Genomic DNA, 21764 nt, shown 5'->3' on the forward strand with positions numbered 1-21764 from the left:
AGGTTGGATCATTCTGATGTGGCTTCATATCATTAGTAATAAACAGAGAAACCAAAATAGTTGAGTCAGAGCTCCGGGCCTCATGTGTGTTGTCATCTGTGAATTCTCTGCCCTGTCGCAGTATTTTCATAAAGGCAAGCTGCCGCTGTGTTGCTGGAACACTGCTTTCTGCACAACAGGGAGAGTGGAAGAATCCAGTGTCCCAGCATGTTGCATGCGTTTGCCTGTGTGTTTTTTTTTGTAGCCCTGGAATTAGATCTTCACTTTTTATTTTGTTATATATTATAATATATTCACAGGCCCTGTAACTCGGCTGTTTAAAAAACATAATGCAGCTTTTGGCATAATAGTTCCACAATGCTGGTGTGTCAGGGCATGCCCTCCGATATCATTTTTGATATAAAATGTTTGAATTTTGATGTACATTTTTTTCTTTTGTGTACATTTTCTAAAACATGTTTATATAAATGTTCTGATATAATTTATCAAAAAAAGTTAATAGAAAATGTAGTCACATTTTAATATAAAAATTGTTTTTAATTTTGATATAAAAAATGTTCATATCAATTTTTTAACATTTTATCAAAAAAATGTATGTTGATATCATACTTTCATTTTGATACAAAAAATCCAATATAATTTTGATATAAAAAATGTTTGAGATCAAAAATACATTTTTGATATCAAATATTTTTAAATTTTTATATAAAAACATTTTTTACATCAAATATTTTTTATATGAAACCATATTTTTTGATGGCACATTTTTTTTGTTAAATTGAAATAATATAAAGTTTCTATGAAATTATTCAAAGGCTTATCAAAGGCCAGCTTTATATAACATGATGTCATATGTTAAAGGCCACAACCCACTCACGTGTCACCACACTCACCGTCTAACTCATCACAACTCACTTTGCCCTCGACCAAGCAACAGCGCGCGCACGCTCTCCCATATTAAACATTTTTTATGAACTTTATATCATTTTGATATACATTTGATATCAAACCGTATCAAAGTACACACACACATTATATAACCATTTATATAAAGCGGATATCAAATCGATGTACAATTTGATATCGATATTTTGATATCCAAAGTTAATTGACATCAAATTCCATATGAAAAAAAAATCCAACCCATATCAAAAGGGGGCAGGACTAAGAACAACCAGGGGGCGTTCCCACCTGTCAAAAAATGTTACATTGGAAAAAAGGGGGCCCCCCTTAACTACCTTTGTGGCTGAATTCATGCAGGGCCTGGTTTGTACCCACCTCCCTGCACCTTTTGTTTCTCCCAGCCTTTGTTCCTGATGTCATGCTATCGGAGGGGCAGCGTGTTTCCCTGTGTGAAGTTGTCGGAGGCATAAAGACCCAGGAGCAGGGTCCGGGGCAGCGTCACATCTAGAGGGATGGGCATGAAAATTGCCATGATGTAGCTTGAAGCCCACCCACCAGTCTGATGTGTGCAAGGAAGCGGGAGCCCACAGTGTTGTGAGCTGTGCGCTTCAGAAAGAATCATGGTAAAGTGTATAAACTCTGCAGAGAAGCTGTGGTAATCAGCCCAGTTTTGTTCTACTGCTGCTGGATTGTTCATTTTTGTCTGGCAACCTGTAAACCTTTTTTATTAAACCTTTTTTTAAGCAACGTAAACATCGCCTTGTTGCTGGCTTGAACGTGAAAGTGCAACACTCGCGCTTATCTGTTGCTTTTGTTAGCAGCACTCTTGAGTGCCATTGGTCCGGTGACATCTTTGTGAGGGTGCAGACACAGGCTATTTTTTTTCCTTTTGATGTGTGGCATTCCTCAAAGGTCTTTTCTTCAAGAATTTGGTGTTACTACTGGGGATAGAAATGCTTTATCCGAAAGCGAGCTTTATATGAATTCTAGTTATTTTTTCCCCGGTTTAGATTTAGAACCGGGCAAAAAATAACGAATTGAAGTCTCAATCCTCTAAGCTTTGCAGCTTGGTAATGAGACAGAGGAGCCACTTTACACAATCACCACCATTTTATAAACTTCACGCCTGGCTCAAAATATGGCTCAGTCCGACAATGATATATGAAATTACTTCCTGTGATGGCACTTGGGGGTGGGTTCAAATTACATCACTTTCTGTGATGTTATTGGGAGGTCAAGGGTCGTGTGATGTCACTTCCGCTACCCCTCCCTGGAAAGCGCATATGAAGGCGAGGCGGCATCCCCCTCTCTATATGACTGACAGGTGTATGGAGCAGTGAGGAAGCAAGCTGAAGGGATTTGGTGGGCACTGCAAGGCAAGGAGGGGGTTGGTTCTGAGCCCTGTGGCATCAGGGACATTTAGTGGGAGACAGGGGTCAGGTTTAGTCTGCCCACCAGCTTGTTTAAGTCCGAAGCACCCCATAATTCCCAGGATTGAGCACATTCTTTGTGGCTGCGGTTCCTGACCCCTTCATCTTTCACGGCTAATAAGTGAAGCTGACGCATCTAGGTTCCTGTGGGGGGGGGGTATTGGATAAGCATCTTGCTTGGTAGGGGGATGGGTGTCCTGTCTTCTCCAGCCTTCTTTATGACCCCCGTTCCCTAAACCCACCAACACCCTCCTCTTTCGGCAGGGCTGGTCAAAATGAAGTAATCTGAAGAGAGCAGCAGTGTGATGCAACTTTTGGTGAGTTGAAGTGTATTTAGATAGGTATGTCCCTCTGCAGAGGTGTCCGTCCCATTGTCCTGTTCAGCCACTGTTCTCCTGTGCCTTATTTCATTAAGCAAGAACACAAATCTTATGTTGCGTGATTTAGGGAAATTATTCTTTCGTGGCTGTTGTGTGGAACATGCATGAAGGAAAAAATGGATAAAGCTTGGAAGTGCATGAGGAACTGGCTTCCGCCCTTAGACACCCCTGACTCAATGACTGGACACCATTCAGCAAGAAGGATGAGCACACTTGAAGCCCTTTGATCTAAGCCAAGAAACCTACAGAGAACCATGGAAAAGGGTGGTAAAACACAGCAGTGTATGTTAACCTGGGGAGATCAGACATGTGACTAGCTCATCTGACTGCCCTCTAACAAAAGCTGATCCCTTGGACAGCTTAACCATTTTGAAATGCAAAGGCTCACTGCTGACATATATAAATCTATCGCAGATATAATGTACCTAGGGAGTACGGTAGATGAGAATAAGTATCCACTTGATACTGTTCAGTGGGACCTCTCAGCCACTTTTAGGGAGTTGGGAGTTGGACGCTATCAGACTTGCACTGGAAGCTCCTATAGGTAGTTTTGTAGAATTGGAAAATCATCACAGGCAAGAAAATCTGAGAGTTTATGGTTGAATCAAAGACACAGAGGGTTCCCGTTTGAAGAATTGAATACATTTAATTTTTGAAACCATATTCCCTGAAACTTACAAGGATGGCATCAGCTGGACAGGTTGTTTTGGGTTGGTTACCTGAGTAGAGGAATGCAAAACTCTCCAAGAGATGTCGTCGTAAAGTTCCACCCCTATAAAATGAAACGGTGTAGCTTAAGAGCTGTCAGAGAGTTACAAACCATCACATATCAAAGCCAGAGTCTTATGAATAGCTGGAAACCAAAATAAACAATGTTGTGTGAAAATACATGGGAAGGAGTACAATGCAGTGATTTATCACTAAAGTCCCTAATAAATCACTGCTACCAGTTACAAATCCAGACTTTGGTGTACAATTATGTGGACCTAAGGGAGACTAAAGAAAAATGTTCAAGCTTGTAAAACATTTTTAGTCGCTTAAAATAATTCTAGAACATTTTAGAAATGTTCCCCATAGTAAATAACAGTCCACAGGCAAGCTACTGTAGTTAGGGTAGTGTAAGCTAAGTACCAGATCAAACCCACAAGGGCAGCCAAAGGAGCAACCAACCCTAAAGCACACTAGATCAACTCCCCCAAGAAGAGCTTCAGCTGCGAGACCCTAGCTTTGAGGGGGATGGCAGCAGAGCCATAAGGTCACCAATGCAATTTAGAGCTAATACGTGGTGGTGGGAGGGAAGGGGGAGCTGTGATAAATCCTATGGAGTCCTCACAAAAACCCTACCTAACGTCTCCTCTGAGGTGGCCAGGGAAAGGCAGATGCTTTCCGATCCTGACCTTAGGGGTGGTGTTCTGCGGGAGGAGAAAGGGCCCAGGGGAATACGAGGACTTAGTTGGGTGAGACAGGTATTTGGCTTCCTCTAAGGAATGCCTCTCCTCAATGCCAAAGTATATAAGGACTTGTTGTCAGAAAAATCTTTCTGCTCACAAAGTTGAACATCTTCTTATGGGTGGAAACATTCATAAACCCTTAGACATTGGGAGAAGTGAAAATCCTTCTAAATCCATGGAGACCTATAGAGCTAAAAGCTCCCTTAACTTCCAAAGGTACAATGAAAAGGAGTCTGTAAGTAATAACTTAAACTCTAACCTATAAACCTTTATTTCTCTATAAAATCAAATATTTTGGTTATTCCTTATGATATTCCTTTAGACAATATTAGTGGCAGCAGAAATAGGCTTCAGGTTAAAAATCAAGCTATACATTTTATTTTGCATTAGGGACATCCAAGTCCCATAATTCCCGAAGTACTGGGATGAAGAAAAGGGCTGAAGAGGAACCAAACTGCAAAGTGCAGTTTGTTAATGGGAATGACACAAACCTGGGGGAAACTGGGGAGGCTTAAAAGGCCCACTTAAGTGCAGGCCATAGAAGAGAAGGAGGAGCAGAGTAGCAGTCGTAGGTGAAGGAGTTATGTACTCTCCACGTTGCAACAGAAGCATATACTGGAGGAGGAAGCAGACGCCGGTACCACTGCCGAGAAGCGAGCAGTAGCTGGTCCCGAGAGGGTTTTAGCCTCCAGAAGTCTTAATTGCAGAGGTCGCGCAGTGGGAAGCATGAGAGGGAAGCTTGCCCCCTGGCGACCTGTTTTGCAGAGGCTGTGCAGCGGAAAGTGAAAGTTTTGTAAGCTTTCCTTTCCCCAAGGCTGTCTCTGGTGGCAGGTGAGCACCGGAGAGCCTCCGGAGCAAAGGAAGGTCCATGTGCAAGTGACGATGGTGACGGCAGACTGAAGCTAGCAGATTGCCGGGTCGCAAGGAACAGCTGAAGAGACAGACCTGTGAGCAGCAAGGGAAATGGATGCGCAAGCCTTACCCGGTGAGTTCATCAAGTGATTGTAACACCGGAGCGCTCCGTGACCACTAGCATGCTCAACGCAGGTGTTTTCAGAGTGAAAATCACTTGTGTATGAGTAAACATAACTCTGACTGAAAGCAATTTTGAATTCTGAACTGGCAGAAAACAGAGAAACCATCATTACATATGATCAAATGAAAGTGACTTTAGGAATTTGAGCGTATTTAAAACCCAGCAACAAGATAGGGCAATATGCAAACAGCCATTACCCAAGCCAAAAGACAATAAAACCAAGGCAATTTAAAACCAGCAAAGATTGCCAAAGTCAGAAGGGGACAAATGAAAGTTCCAAAGGTTGCAAAGTTTGTTGCCCATGTTTGAAAAAATCCATAACAAAAGCCGATATAGACTCCTGTTACGAAGTCAAGGAAGAAGCAGAATCAAACCATCTCTTTGTCCCTGGTTGGTTAATGAAGAAGTGAAGAAATAAGTGTCAAGAAGGTTGCCCTTCTGGTACGGGCTTTTACGAAGGAGATGTGCATGACTTGGAGGTTTTGGAAATTACTAAAGTGTATTAAAGAGCACCAATGTTAATCTTTCCTTCCCTGAAGAATTGCGTAAAGTTTGATGTTGTTAAGAATTAAGAATCACTACGAAGTTGTGGCAAGCTGAATTTAACCAAAGGCACTTGTTAGTAAATTACTGTTTGGGCAGGGGATTATACCCGAACAGCGAACTTTGAAGTAGTAGGCCTGGCTTTGAAGTACTCCAGGTGTGATTGTATTAGTAGGCCTGGCATGGGGGTAAACCAGGTGAAAATTGAGGAGTGCTGTGAAGTGTTGTTGACATACTGTGACAAATGTTTATTGCTGAAGCAAGAACTTTATATAAAGTTGCTACAGAAGTGTTCTATATCCTTAAAGCTAAAAGGTTGTTGCAGAAGCATCCTGACAAAGCCAATTCATGTTAATGATGATGAGCTAAGGAAATATTCTTGGTTTCTGCAAAGAAGATTGTTTTGAGACTTATTATTTTAAGAGGAAGAGCTTTTGCTGAACATTTCCGAAGTGTTGGAACTTTGTGTTGTCAAATTTGAGTCACAAAGAACTTTGTTGAAACTTTGATTACAGAACAGGATTTCCTTATTTCATTTGGAACTGTGGAACAAAACCATGTTTGAATCTGGGGAAGGGAAATTCACGCAGATCACAATGAGATATTGTTATATTGTGAACCTAATTGTTATATTTTGTTGCTTTTGAACTGCAATGCATTACCTTGTTGGATTACTGTATGTATAAGTGTGAGGGACAGATAACTTTTGTTAGTGTTTCCTTTAGTTTATTTTAGCCAGGGAAATCCTTGTCGGGTAAGCAATAGTGAGGTGTTTATTCAACCTTTTGAGTTAATAAAATGGCATTTTTAGATAAACCTTCACAAAGTTGTCTGCCTCACATTTCTGACCGCTCACAGAGCTCTGCACCAGCCTGCTACTCCCAGACCCAGGGGATACCTAATCATGATGCAAGGAATATTTCAGGTCGAAGGGACTAGCACTGACTGTGCCAGTCACTGTGGATTTGGCTCAGAAACAGCAAGTGCAAGCATTCTTTACAGGTCTGGGAAAGGGATCCGGTAAACAGGGGCTTGAACTCTCGACCAGTGACGACCTAGACGGATGCAAATAGAAATAATCTGTGACACAAAAGGATGATGCACCAGGGAGAAATGGCATCTGTGACGGAGAAGGCGCCAGGGAGGCCGAGCGGCCCAACTATATGGGGATCGGGTCAACTTGTCGGGCAAGCGAGGGCAGCCAGCCAGCAAATAATTCTCTGACAGTAGCAATGGATGGAGGCAACCCAAGATGGCCTAAGATGGAGCTGTGGTGAAGTAATAGCCACCAACCACTTTTCCAAGGCTCTCCGCCCCCACACCTCGAGGCGCTTGGTCTAGGAGGGTTTCACAGTGAGGCACCACAGCAATGGCCACAAAATGGCTCCAAGATGTGACAGCCAGTACAATCAGCAAGGGGGACTTGGAGGGTTGGGGAGAGGGGTAGGGGGGGCGAGGAAGAACCCACGATTGAATTCCAGAAGCTTTTGAATAAACCAGGAGCTTGGACAAACAAGCCAGTGTCCTGTCAATATGTCCAAACCAGATCCACAGCAACCCATCTTCCCAGCAGCCCTCCAGCAACTTGGGTAGGAATCAGAAGAATGTACAGGCTATCCCATAGACAAAAACATTTACTCAGTGGATGGTCTAAGCCAACTCTCCAATCACACATAAGACGGGCACACAGAGGTTTTGCCTTGCACTGGCACAAATCACCCTGGCCCTAAAAAACACCAAGCACACCCCGCCCTCAACAAATGTTTTGTATTGGGCATGTCTTGGCAAAAAACCAGAATAGGCAAGTTTACACCCCTCTAAATGGTGCAGGGCTTGGCTTCAGACTAAGTCCCTGTCAGCACAAGGGCCATTTCTGGGCTGCCTCGTGGTCAACAGAAAGGGATGGCTCAGAGCGAAATGTCCAAGAATAGAGTTAAAAAAATAAATTAGTACTCCAATGCCTACACCATGCACTTGTAGGGTGATGGAATCTTCCTATGACCAATAAGCGGTGCCATTTGGAATACCAACACAGCACCTGCCAAAACGTATTTCAGTTGTAAGTGGAGTTCAGTAGAAGTCCCTCTGGCCGTAAAAGTAAAGTAAAATCATCAACAAAAAAGCAACATGTTTAAGGGATGATGTTTGAAAATATGAAGTTTAAAAAAATGTTTAGGGGACCCATAAAGTGGGTGTAGAGAATGCCAAAAGAATTGAATTCTGCTCCAACACCCCCACTAATCCATAGATGCAAACACACATGTACAATCTGGTGTCAACTTATCTAAAGGCTATGCACATTTGTATTTTGCAGCTCTGTTTGTTCGGAGTCTGCTTAGAACTCTGCCACAGTGCTTGACGAGAGTTATACCATATGGCAAATGAGCCCAAAGCATTATAGATGCCGCCATAGCTACATGCATATTATGTGGTGCTTGCATAGTGGATCATTCAAAATTCCTCTTTATTGGAAAAGTGTTGGTGTTGAGTCTGGATAAGTAAATGAATTGGAAGTAATCTGTGGCAACTATGAAGTGAGATGGTCCTAAACTAAAGATTCCATAGTGGACTCTTCAGTCCGGGCACTTGGCCACTGGCACAAGACAATATGTCAATATATTAATTGCTCACAACAAAGGAACTGATGTTCAAGCACAAATCCCATTTGGAAATGTTACCAAAAACAAAGGTTTTCTCCAGAAAGTATGAACCGCTGATCCTTCACCAAGAAGAGCAACTGGGCAGAGCTGCTGGAGCAATTTTTGAAAAGAGATTCTGTGGTCCCCTTATGTGTGCCATCATTTTAAATTCTCTGCACTCCTTCCCTTCAAACCTCACTCCTGTCCCTTTCTGAGGCTAGGCAAGCTCCTGGTGAGGCCGGGTAAGCTTGCAGGGAGAGTATTGCAGAGGCCAGGGCGATTTTCAAATGTAGATCAGAGGTGTCATCTCCCACTGCATTATGCAGGAGCTCCCATGCTCTTTTCTTGCATCACCATGTTTGCCTACCCTACCATTCACCTTTTCAGGCCTGTCTTTGTCAGCAAGTGAATCGGGCAGCCAAGGTTGCTCAGCCAGTAGTGATTCGCTGAATGCATAAAGAAAAAGGCGAGCCAAAGCATTGTACCCCTAAACAAAAGCAAAATGTTCCCTTGCAGCATCATTCTGCCACCAACGTAGGGGATAAGCACCATCACTCAGCGAAAACTGAAAAAGGATCATAACTATACATTAGAAAGGACAAAAGTACCAAAATCCAAAATGATTTATAAGCACAGTCTCGAGCCTTGGTGATTAGGCTGGGTTTGTGCTTTGATCAGAACCAAATCAAATTGGACCAATTTGCAATTCGGTATGTTTGCTAATTTAAATTATTTAGAATACCTTGTTCAATGAATTCACAGCTCACCCAGCATTCCTTTCTTGCCCTTAGGACTGCCACACACCTTGTTTGTGTGGAAATGCAAACCAGAAGTAATCAGGATGATACTTTTATTAAGTCAAATATATTCTGCCTGGCAAAAACCGATATGTGTTAAACTTCCTTAAACAGTCCTGCAATTCCCTTCTTAAAAATGTAAGTTGTTACATAATGCTTAATTGCAGTATTGCAACTGTAAAACACTGCATTGTCTCCATGTTTTTCAGTAAAGTGTTAGTGTATCTAAATCCCATAGTGTAAACTATATTTCATTTTGTTGGGGAAAGCGTATCATATTGATGAGTGAACACTTTTGAAAATATACATGGTCATACAAACACATTTGTTTGATGGCAAACCTAGTTCTGTGGCCTGCTGGTTGGATACATCTGTGCAAATGATGCTCAGCCCATGAGCTGTTTCCAAACTCCATGACAATCTAGCTTGCCACCCTGTTGCTTTATATCGGCTTCCCTGAAAGTGAGATGGCCACACAATTTCAGTATTCCACCTAGTTTGCAGAGTTATCTGCCTGCTATGACATCCACTCTGCTTAGTTTCTTACTTTCTTTCCCCTTACATAATGAATACACAAAGCTAACTATATGTTTATGCAAAGTATTTATCAATAGTACAATCCAGTCTGTATATCTACAAATGTACTGCAATACCATACACTGTAGCTAGCCTCCAGAGATCGCTTTGCTCTATGGTTATGATTGCATTTTATATTGGCACCTGTGAGAGACAGCTGTCCAATCTAGAGGCTGGGAATTGTGAGGGGTCAGAATTGTGAGGATGGGCCAAGTTGTAAAGGTTTCTCAACAAATGCCATTATATTATATTGAAAGGTTGGATGAACGCCTCACTATCCCTACCCTGATGAGGATTTCCCTGCTTAAAATACACCAAAGGAAACAATGTAACAAAATATATCTATCCCTCACACTTAAGCATATAACAAATAAATAAGGGAACACATGGCATTTCAAAGCAACAATGATTGAATTCACAATGTAACCAGTCTCTCTTCACAACCTGAGCGAATTCCCCTTGCCCATGTTTAAATGTGTTACAACTTCCCAGTTCAACAAAAGAACACATGGAAATCCTGGTTTTCAACAAAAGTTCCAACACCGTCTTATGCCACTTCAACTTGTCAGCAGAAAGTTCCAACAAAGAAAGTATAAAGCGTCTCTTCCTTATTGAAGAAGTTCGCAGTTCATCAATAGCAAAAATAATTGTCTTGGTAAGGATCATTTGCCACAACAAATACCTTCCAAAGAAGTATAGTTCCTTGGCAACAGCTTTACTCAGCTTTAGTCTTGGCACCATAAACAACATAAATTGTCTCTGCCAAAACCACTTTGTAGCACTTCTACCTGGTTTACTTCCATGCCAGGCCTGTTGCTGCAAAGGTTTGTTATCCCTTTGGCGATGTGAGTTTACAGCAGCTTTCACCCATATCTAGGTCAAAGTGTGAGCAACAAGTCTCCCAGCCTGTGGGCCTTTCATTAGCCCCCTTCTGCTGATGGCAATGTTGACTAAATTGTGCTTGCCTAAATTTTAGTCTCTTTTGGTTGGGCAATGCTTGTTGGTTTTAGCTTTTATCAATATCGCCCCCTTGATTTGCTGGGCTTCCCACAAACTCACACTTTTACATTCATTTGCCTTGGTTACAATGTGTTGCCTTTTGTTAGCTAAAGATTCAAAATCACTTTGGGAATCACTTTCTCTTCGATGCGAGTGTAGCGTTTGCTGCTATTAAATAGTTCAGTATTCAAAACTACTTTGAACTTCTTTCACTCCTACGTGAGCGTTGCTTGCTCACCGGACGCCTACCTGAGCCAGGCAAGCGCTCCGGGGTCACTACAAACTTGTGAACTCACCGGGTAAGACATGCGCCTCCATTCTCCTCACCGCCTGCAGGACTTCTGATACTGTGGCTTCTCGTTTCTCAGAAAACTGCTCCCTTTAGTCGTCAAGAAAAAACCACAAGTACTCCACTATTGTGCTTCAAATTGTAAATATATTGTTTTTGTTTTTCACATTATTTTCTCATTAGTGCCAATGTTGGTAAATTATTCTTCATTTACGTTCACATTTATTCAAACTGTGAATTGTTAATGATTCAAACTGTAAGTAGTTCAGAAATTCATTACATTGTTGTTCACATCATTTTCTGGTTGGTTTCAATGTTAGAACATTCTCTTCATTTTCCTTCACATCCAAAATGTGTCCCTTTTTAAATACCTTAATGTATTTATCTCATGTAGATGCTTGAAGTGTGACCCTCTACACGTTTTTCCCCATACTTAGGTTTGTATGGTTCCTCAGGAGGGATTAAGTTGCTGATACCTTCAATGTGATAGTGCTAGAGGAAAGGTAACGAGGGTGATGCTCAAATCATTAGTATGCCCAAATTACTTAACTTATAATACCCTGATGTCATTAGATAATTGTGTTATTTCTCTTACTTACTTGCGTTATGATTGGATTTGGTGTGCACTTCCTAAGTTCATTGTGTGTTGGTAGTATGGCTGGATATAGCCAGTGTTTTGTCTTGCCACAGATTCTCTGTAAGTTAAATGATAAAGGAAATTCTGTTTTAAATATCCCTTTGCTGTGGCAGAGACTCGTTACTTTCTACGGGGCACTGGGCGTTAAGGTGCTTACCTTAGTCTTTTGTTGTTGACGATCCGCGTTGTAGCAGCTCGATTTTGAGGAAGTCCATCGGATACGATTGTCCGATGTACTTCTCAAAATGGCTGCTCTAAATATTGCGTCGGGATGTGACGTGATGTCACTACGCTCCAGACACTACATTTCGTTCCAATCGCCATTTTTGATGGGATTTGATGCTATGGTGAATCCTATGGAAGAGTCCTGTTTGTATTTTTTACTTGACATTTGTATGCTACAGTAGTGTATATTCTGTTTTATGAGCATTAATGGCGTATGGGAAATGTGCAAATATAGGTGGTAAATAATTAATTCTTCATCCAGAGGTGATACATTGGATTGCTCCCTTTAATCGGCCTTTGCCCGCGCCACCAGCATTTGGAGTTTCTCTTGTTCCTGAGGTCTTCTGATGCTTGGCAGCCATCACAAACCTCCTCGAGGCACTCTGGTGCATGCAAACCACCTGAGTCGGCCTCCCGGGAAGGAAATCTTCCCTTGCCTTCGCTTCCTGCTGCGCAGCCTCTGAAAAACTGGTTTCCAATGGCCAGGCTTCTCTCCTGCACGTTTCCCGCTGCGCAGCCTTTGCCCTTCCGACTCTGCGATGTACAGACCCTCTCAGGACCGTCAGCTGTAATCTGCCACATAGATGTCCCGCCGTCTAGCTTCAGCCTGGGCTATCTGCACGAGTCACACTGCTGCTTCTTCTTACTGCTACTACTCCTCTCCTGCTCCCTCTTGGTCTAGACCTCAGGGGGATTTTTAAGCCTCTGTCTCCCTCAGGTGTAGGTCATTTACATCAGTGATTTCACTACTGCTGCAACATTGCACCTCTTCATCATCCCAATACCTAGGGAATTAAGGGACTTGAAGTCTCTAATGAAAAAGTTAGGTTTCTGCGCTTGATTTTCACTTTTAAACACAAGTTTGTTCCTTACAACATTCTTTAAAGGAATTTCATAAGAATCGGTCACCAAGCTCGATTGACAAGGTATAGGCAATTCTTTTAAGCTATTATTATTCGTAGACTTTCGTTCACTGTACCTTTGAATGTCATAGAGGTCTTTAGTTTGATAAGTTTGCTGCATTTCAAAAGGGTTTTGATTTCTCCCTATACCTACGAGTTTGTGATTGTCATTACTCCTATCTATATGTGTATCACGTGGAATAGCAAGATGGTTATTGCAACAAGCCATTACATACTTTGGCATTGTGGCGTTACCCTCCCTAAAGGAAGACACATATTGTGTCTCATCCCACAGATTTTTCTCATTCCCCTGGGCCTTTTCTCCTCCTAGGTGATCCTCCCGTAGAACACCACCCCCAAGGTCAGGATCAGAAAGCGTCTGCCTTTCCTTGGCCATCTGCGAGGAGACTTTAGGCAGGGAATTGGTGAATGCAAGCAGAATCTGCAAGTAGCTGCCTGCATTTCATGCTGGGCTGCTGCGCCTATGCCCAGCCTTCTCCCGGTCTTTGGAGGCGGTGCCCCAGGCCTAGTCTCCACCGAGTACCACACCTCGAAACCCCCTGCCCACTCACCTGGACATTTCCTTGCATGCAGGTCCTGGAAACACTTTTTTCCATTCGTAGACAGATAGGTAAATTATTTTTAAAGGAAGCATGAATTGTGCAAGCCTAGTTCCCTTACAAAGAAGCCATTATTAGTATCAGCACCCTAGATGGCAGCTTTGGGTTTTTATAATGATAAATACTGCTTTAATGGCTGTGCAGGGCTGGAATGCTGCTTATCTTACTCAGGGCTTGAGGACCGTTAGTGGCACTACCCTTACCCCGAAAGTGGTATTAAACGTTATATTGAAAACTGTTGATGTCAATGACAGTTAAGGGTCATCTTGTCCACCCAAAGTTGACAACTACCCTGAATGCCACAAAGCCATACTGCGTACTTTGTCACAGCTATGACTTTCCGTTAAAGTTGTGAACTTTTTGGTGTTATAACATTTCTCCTTACACAGCGTTTGAAGGGTGAAGCATATAATATAAAGGACACTGACTGCACCCAGCTGCAAGAACATTTTTTTCATAGCTCTTTCGTAATATCTATTTATTTGTGTCATTCATGCAGCTAGCCTTTTACATTTTGTAGACACTTCTCTCACTAATGTCTTACTTCAGCGGTACACAAAAATGTTGTGTTGTTGCAAATTGTATGTCTTGGCTGCAAATAACTTCTGGTGACATTTACAATATTAGTACAACATTGCTAATCCAAGAAGTTTGTTTGCTGGTCAAGAACATTTTAATGAGCACATTCTGCTAATCATTAAAAAAAAAAAATGGATGACTGAACAGTTTACCTATTTCCCACTTTTTGAGTGTGTTCCTAAGAGTAGTATGATTCATTAAAACAACTTTCAGGTGCTCTTTGTATCTTGTTGTGGTATTCCAGATTTTTTTTCCTTCATGCAAGGTGCTAGTGAGCTTGACGTTTATTACACCTACTTTTATCAGTGTAGCTTTAAAGCAGGAGCCAATAGCCAAATATAAGGTACATTGTTTTGGACAGAGGCTGCTGGTGTATATACAACATGGCTTATGCTTAGTAGGTGGTGGGGCACAAGCAAAGCCATGCAAATGAGTTGTTTAATTTCCTTTGCATTTTGGTTCTTGTACCTGATATTACCCTACATTCACATACCGATACAATAGTTTGCCACCCAAGTGGTGTTGGAAGTCAGTCCTGAAATAAAGTGATTTAATGAATGTCATATGCATTCATGGTTGTGAACGTTTACTTTGTGTAATAGAACAAAGATTGTGTGCAAAGCAAGCTTGTCACAGTTTTAATCCATCAAAAAATCACAAAAGTTTGAGTTGTTATACCTTTTATTGGACTAAATGAAAATATGCTGAGATTGAATGATGCATTTGCTTTCAAAGTTACAAGAAATTCTTCATCAGTTGGTAAAAAGCAAAACCTTTTTGCTTTTTTTACATCTCATCAAAAAGTTGCTTGTGTCTTCGAAAGCTAATGCAACATTCAAACTAAAACAAAGATTACAATGCTTTATGTTGCTATTTGTTTTTTTGTTTGTTAGTTATTGCATTTTTTTTATACAGTTATTCGACAAGGCCAGTGCACAGTTTTGACAAATCCACAAGTGACTTTTTGGACATGAATAATATAACCAAAGCTCTGTTGATTTGCTTCTCTTTTTTACTCAAGCTTCCTTTCAACATTCGCAGTCTGATGACGAGGGGATGAAAGCATTCATGCTCCCACACTCCAGTCACATTCCAGGCTCCCGATTTAGAACTATGGTCAATGGCTGTTCAGGTACGCGTGTCTGTATTTAGTCTTCATTTTTGTCTAGCGTAAAGCCAGGGCTCAACATGTGCACATGCCAGTAGCCATTGGTTAGTGATAATTGAAGCTTGCCAAGTAAGAAATAGTGTGCCCTATATATTAGTAAAATTGAGGTGGTGAGTGAGTTTTCAGGGTTGGGCAGTAGCTTGCAACTTGAAATGTGCACCCCTGGTAAAGCACTGTTCTTCATTGGTGCAAATCATACTACAATGTGAGGATATTGAAATAGGTTTTTAATCTGTTAACTGTCTTGAAATTAATGATGGAGTTACCTTAACCATGTATAGGTGTGTGTGATTACTGTATTGTTATGCATTTACCTTGTATCAATTGATTAGCAGTTCCCATTCTGCTCAAACATATGCTACTCAATATGATTTAATCATATTGCTCAAAAGGACGTTTTGATATATTTATTTGATAAATGCTCAAGGGCAGGATTCTGAAATACATCATTTAATTAGTTAAGATTCATGGCCTGCCAACCCAAGGGTGACAAAACTGTAGTAGATACAGAACTAATTTGAGAACATATCCTTTACCAAAAAAGAATTGCCTACAAATGCTACTTGAAATACCAGAAAATTAGTCATTTTAATATAAGCAATTCTGGCCTTGGAAAGCTGGGCCTAGATTGATGGCATAGTAGTAAAATTAGTGTTCTGTTGCTGTCAGATCCCCATGTTGTGCCATGTCGCTCACCACGCTTTTCCCTTCCTACCTCCTTGATGTTTATTGGCATGGTGGGTGGAGGTAAAGGCTGAACGTTTCTTTAGATTCTGAATGTTAACACTGAAATAGAAGAATGGCTTTGCAGCAAACATGTTTTCCTACTTGGAAATTAATAGCAGAGACATCTGGGGGCTTCGGACCCTGGGGAGGATACGGCAAGAGCAAACAAAGCCAGTTAGGCCATGAAAATTCCGACCTCTACCCACACAGTTCCAGGGATAAGTGGAAATAATAACCAGGATGGTGGCATGAGGTTGTATAACTTCCTTCTTAATGTGAGATATTGTTCACAAGGAGACTGTAAAAGGTTGAGGCGGTTCAGAGGCTAGCAGACCACTGAGTACAGGTCACTGGATCCTCCACTAATGGAGTGGAGCATAGGAAGAATGAAAAGGGGAAGTCGCACAGCATAAATTCGGAAGAGTAGGAACAAGCAGTAGCTACAAATGCTTGTAGGAGATCTGGTCAAAGGGGTGTGGTGAGGGGGCAGCGCTCTGACTTTTCTGGGAATGGAACCAGGTGAAGGACCGCACCAGGGAGCTTATATTGTTGGCAGGGGTCTGAGTGAGACCTGGATCCAGTGGTAGAAGGTCCAGAGGAGAGCATTGCCTCAGGAGCATGATGTTATAGACTCCACACCAGGAGCCAGGTGAGCTCATGTGAGTGTTGGAAAGATATGAGTGATATCTGGTGAGCAGAGCAGTATAGTATGATAAGCCATAGAAACCAATGAATTGGGAGGTCTAGGGGAAACCCAAGACTGAACGTGAAGTAATGCGAGGACAAGGCCACGTGGAAGAGGAATTCTGGGAGACATAGTACCAAAACATCCAAAGGATATTTTGAGATGGAGAGCCCTGATGCAGCATTATGGACAACGTAGTAAAAATATTATAGCCTTCAAAAGACATTGTAAGAGAAACAGCGATATGGTACTGCATTCTGGTACATGGAGTGAATGTCCCAAAGAATCGGCAAGGCACCTTTTTTTAATCTCGAGATATGCCATTGTGACCATTTCAGTAAAGAAATTACACTCTGACAACATAAAAATAAAACTTGCAAATTAAATTTACACAAGCTTATATGAACAACATTTGCCGGTTTGCCATACACCTCTTTTATGGCAGAACAGAAAACTAAACCAAGGAGAAGGAGAGCGAATATAATAAGGTGGTAGTTGCTGCCCTATAGGTCAGGTGGGGTCAAACTCCCATAGAAAACCCGAAAAAATAAATTGCTAATAACGTTTGACTCGTGCAATGGATTTGGTTGAAATTTATAAAACAATTGGGGACGCGCACCCCACAATCCCCTCCTCCCCACTCCACCCCAAACTGCAAAGTTTGGCCAAGATTCATTCAAAAAGAAAAAAGTTATTAAGAAACTAAAAAAGACAACATTGCAGCCTAATTCCAATTAATTTTCCCGTAGACAAAAAGGTCACAGTCCAAACAGCTGGATGGATTTGGACCATATCTGATAAACAACTTGGGCATCAAGTGTTGACTTAAGGCCTTTTTGTGGTTTGGGGTAATTCTGTGCAGTCGTTTTTAAAATGTTTATAAATTAAACAGCCATCCTTTTTTTTCCTTGATGCGACAAATAGCTACAGCCATAGCTGAGGATATCAGAAAAAAAGCCATTTGCAGGTCCAAAAAACAAGCAAATGCCATAAGGCTAGAAGTGGGGGAAGGAGGTTGGCAGGAGGACACCAAGTGAAATTGGAGGACTGAGTTTGCAACATCTAGCTTTTCTGTAGCCTCGGCTACAGCTGCAAATAGCTGACATTTCATAGAAAACTGGGTCACGGGGACCACGTTTGTTGTGGGGGTAATGGGAGAGGGCAGGGGAGATGTGGAGGCCTTCATGGGTGTGTGGGGAGCAGGCAGAGAGGAGAGGATGCTTGGTGAGGGCCTGGGGGACAGGGAACCTTTTTGTTTCAGCCATTTTTCTGATATTTGCAGGTACAAGGAGGACTACAGATAGCTGAGGGTATCTTTAGTTCTGTAACCCGTGGCTATAGAATAATGTTTACATTTTATTAAAAAAAATATATTTTTACATTGACGTTGGGGGTCAAAACGATAGGCATATGGAACTCCCATCCATGCAGAAACCGGGACTGATGCTGCCTACCATCAAAGCGAGGAAGCGCTCAACCCCCTCAGGCCATGTTGCCTAATAAATTAGCACTAGTTACAAGACCACCTAGAACAATATGGCCTCAGGGGACTGGCCCCTTCCATGCTTTGAAGGTAAGTAAGGTCTGCCCTGTTTACTGCACGGATGGGAGACCATCCACAGTCCTGGATGCTGTGTGTTTTCTTAGTTTTAGAATAACCTGTTATGTCTATAAAAGGGAAAATGTGTGTGTGTCTGTTCAAAATGTTCAACATATTTCCCAATATTCTACAAACCTGACATTTGGCATGTGGGTAGGTTCCATGGCACAGCTAATATGAAAAGTATAAGAGATATAATTTTCAAATATTCTTTTTTTCAGCAGTCTGCAATGCTTACCCTTGTCATATGGCCCTTCGCACCGTAGTTCTATGTAAACTTCAGCAGTTCATTGTTCCTAAACTTTCCACACTATCGGCATTCTAGCTGACATTAGCAACACTCACTTTTAAACGTATGTGGGTGATACAAAACAGTGCTTTTGTAGTAATGCGGGTGACCGGAAATGGTGCATGTCTCTTCAACAATGTCCGCAATGGTGGTGTCCGTCACATCGTGGCAAATGTCTGATAATTAGGGGAACTTCATTTCTCACCGAAGTTGGCGAATGTATGCCATCTCAACAATACAAAGCTTACATGCTTTAGCCGTACGCGTACGGGTGCAGCACTTCAAGCATACACGCTTCAGCCCTATATGTATGGCATTTATGTTGAGGTTGCTGCTGCATCAGCTGTAGATCGGGACACCAGTAATGTTGCTGTGTAATCTGAACGCTCCAACTCAAAGTAGTCGGAATCGATTTACGGTATTCATGCATTTCTCATGGTCAGCTTTATGTGGCTTGCTCCAGAGTTAGAAACCAAGACAATGTGTTCACACTAGTTCCTACAGAAAAGACTAGCAATATTGTCTATAAAGGACTGAAGTAGGCAATATATTTGCCCCAATATGATTAGATTTTCTATGTTCCCGGTGCTCACTGAGAGAACATTTGTTTTGCAGTTTTTCCCGATCGCTGTGGCTACGAAATAAACAACTCCCTTGGGTATGGGTATACCTGTGGGCATACAGCATGCAGCAATGCGTATGTAGGCACGTTAACCTATTGCGTCAGTTGATTGGTTGCTGTTATAGACATTGCTATGTAAATAGTCGCAGGTATTAAGTCATACATTTCTGTGCAAGAATCATATTCTGTGGATGTTAGATCACACAATTCTACATGTGTTTCTGATTTCATGTCCTCAACGCTACCCTTGTCTCATTTTAACTTTTAAAGGTTAGCAAGGTCTGTTTTTGTGTTAGTAAAACATTTGGTGTATCCGCGGCTACAAGAGTGCTCATTGTCGTGGGTTCAATAGCCACAGCTATAAACGATGGTAGAAAAAAATGTCGTATGTGTTTTGGTGTTTGTAATCGGTTGATGTTACTGTTGTAATTGTGTACTTCTCTGTGATAGGTTTCAGTAAAAATGTCAGCTATTTTAATACTTTGCTTACTATAGTCCTCTTTTTGTGCTATTGATTTTGGAAAGTATAAAAACCACCATTTTGTACACATTTGTCATTCTGACTGCTGAACTGCTGATGTGATAGTAAGTGGCAGTAAATATTTACATATTTAAAGGTTTATTTGCAGTGTTGTGTGTCAGCTATATTAACCACTGCTATCAGATGGCATATATTGCCAATATTTTCCACCTGCTCACATCGGGTGGCAGTTAATTGTACTATAAGTGTTTAGAAAGTGAATTCTTACCTTTTTATAGAATTATTTAAAAAAAAGTTACTGCTGCTCATACATATATGCATTGTCGTTGTTTTACTGAGATGCCATTAAATATAGCCATCCTTGTTCATACTTATGCATTAAGTGCTTTACTCAAATGCTATTCAAAATAGCTATCCCTAAAATATATCATGTTTCCCTACATATGAAGCTACACTATTTAATAAGCACTATATTACTGTGTCCATGGCTGAGACAACCCAATTGTGGCATATAGTGCATTGGATTTTCCTCAGTCAAACATTGAGTGCCGGTAGAATGGCAGCAAGTGGATTTGAGGTACCACTAGGAGAAGTTGTGGCTTGGATCTTAGTTGGCGGTGGTGCGATGGTGGACAGAGGTGGTGATGAAGGAGGTGCAGATACTCGCCGATGTAATGAACGGGGCCCGTGCATCCTCACCTTATGGTGCTCATGGGCCTTCTTGTATGTATCATTATCATTCCAGTGGACATGTACTAGATGATTGATAAGAACAGATGTGCCCAAGCTCTGTGATGGAACAGTTTAAGGGCCATGTTGTAGCAGTGCAAAATGTGACAATCACTGTGGACATATTACTGTGGCCATGGGTAGTGTCTCTACCTGCGTGCATGTATTTTATCCCATCTTCTCTACATTTACTCAACCTGCCCCACTCTCTACTGCTACCACTGCCATACACCCCCCGTTTACCTTCACCCAGTTTATCTAACCCTTAGTACCCCCCACCCTCTCATCCTACTGACACTTTTCTTATTTTCACTGTACCCCTACTGTCTCTTCCCTTATCAATGTAGTTTTGCCACACCCTCTATACCCCTCCACGGTCAATCTCTGTCTAGACAAGTCTTCATTCCAGTAGTCCTCTTCTGCTGGGAATGGTGGTCCTTCACATGGAGCTCCCAGAAACTTTTCAATCTACCTTGGATTTTTTCCCAATGATTATTAAATGTGAAGACAACGCACAAATTCTGTATGAAGGATAGTGCATACAGTGTACTACATATGAGGGTCAAAATGATTAAACGTATGTGTACAACTGTAACTCATTGTTTTTCATAAAGTATGTTCTCAAACTAATTATATTTTCTTTTTTGTACGTGCAGAAAAGTGCAAAATTTTCTCTGACTGTGGACATATTGCTGTGCCATGGTAGTGTGTCTCCCTATGTGCACATATTGTATCCCTTCTTTTCTACGTTCCCTGAACATACTCCACCCTCTTTACTAAAACCATCCATCAATCCACTGATGGCTGGAATTGTAGAAAGTGTACTTTCTACACTTCAAATGATAAACACAATGCATTTAAAAGATTATGTATATGCAGATGAAACACTTTCAGGAAGTGGAAATGATGATCCTGTGCTATCAAAGGATCTGATTTTTGAACAGTATAAAAAAAAGTATTGCAATGTTTGAGTTGTCATAGCGAAATACCTAATATTGTTTGTGTGTCTTGTCGAAACACTTTCGATAAATCCCAAGAACAAATAGTGTACATTGAGGAGAAAGTTAAACACAACATAGAAGATGTTTGGAAAGACCTTTACCTGTGTGTGTTTGTTGTAGAAGAACCATTTGACACAAGTGAGGCACTATATGTTTGTAGACACTGCATTTGGTTTTATAACAGAAAATACATTTGTTTTGAATGACATGGCAGTGCCTTATATCCCTGTTGTGCTTCGAAAAGTGAACATGCTTGAAGTGATTGCATTTCAAACTGTCCATTTGTTGATCAAACTAAAAACAACGGTTTGAAATAAAAAAACAAATACAAAAAACTGTCCATCCTTTCCGAGTTATTGTTCGACTGCAAACAATGATGTCAAAACTGCCTAAAAATTGTTAGTGCAAGGTGTGAGAGGCAAAGTTTTGTATCTACCTCTCAGTTTGCAAGAAAATG

The 21764-nt window shown here is 41.4% G+C and overlaps 1 protein-coding gene and 1 long non-coding RNA gene across 6 annotated transcripts in view; one reads left to right on the forward strand and one right to left on the reverse strand.

Moving 5' to 3' along the window:
* The window catches only part of LOC138527192 (uncharacterized), a 536606-nt gene that overhangs the window by 211283 nt on the left and 303559 nt on the right, over positions 1 to 21764 (forward strand). For 4 of the 5 annotated variants that reach the window (XM_069638300.1, XM_069638302.1, XM_069638299.1 and 1 more), the window contains one exon: positions 15028 to 15138. The exons of the other annotated variant lie outside the window; for it this stretch is intronic. In XM_069638300.1, coding sequence (XP_069494401.1) covers positions 15028 to 15138 — 111 coding nt within the window. The remainder of the gene's footprint in view (positions 1 to 15027; positions 15139 to 21764) is intronic. 5 annotated transcript variants of the gene reach the window in all.
* The window catches only part of LOC138527194 (uncharacterized), a 375852-nt gene that overhangs the window by 135814 nt on the left and 218274 nt on the right, over positions 1 to 21764 (reverse strand). The window lies entirely within an intron of this gene.

The sequence above is a fragment of the Ambystoma mexicanum genome, chromosome 1q (genome assembly GCF_040938575.1).
Source record: "Ambystoma mexicanum isolate Mex_15411 chromosome 1q, UKY_AmexF1_1, whole genome shotgun sequence".
In the NCBI taxonomy this organism is placed as follows: Eukaryota; Metazoa; Chordata; class Amphibia; order Caudata; family Ambystomatidae; genus Ambystoma; species Ambystoma mexicanum.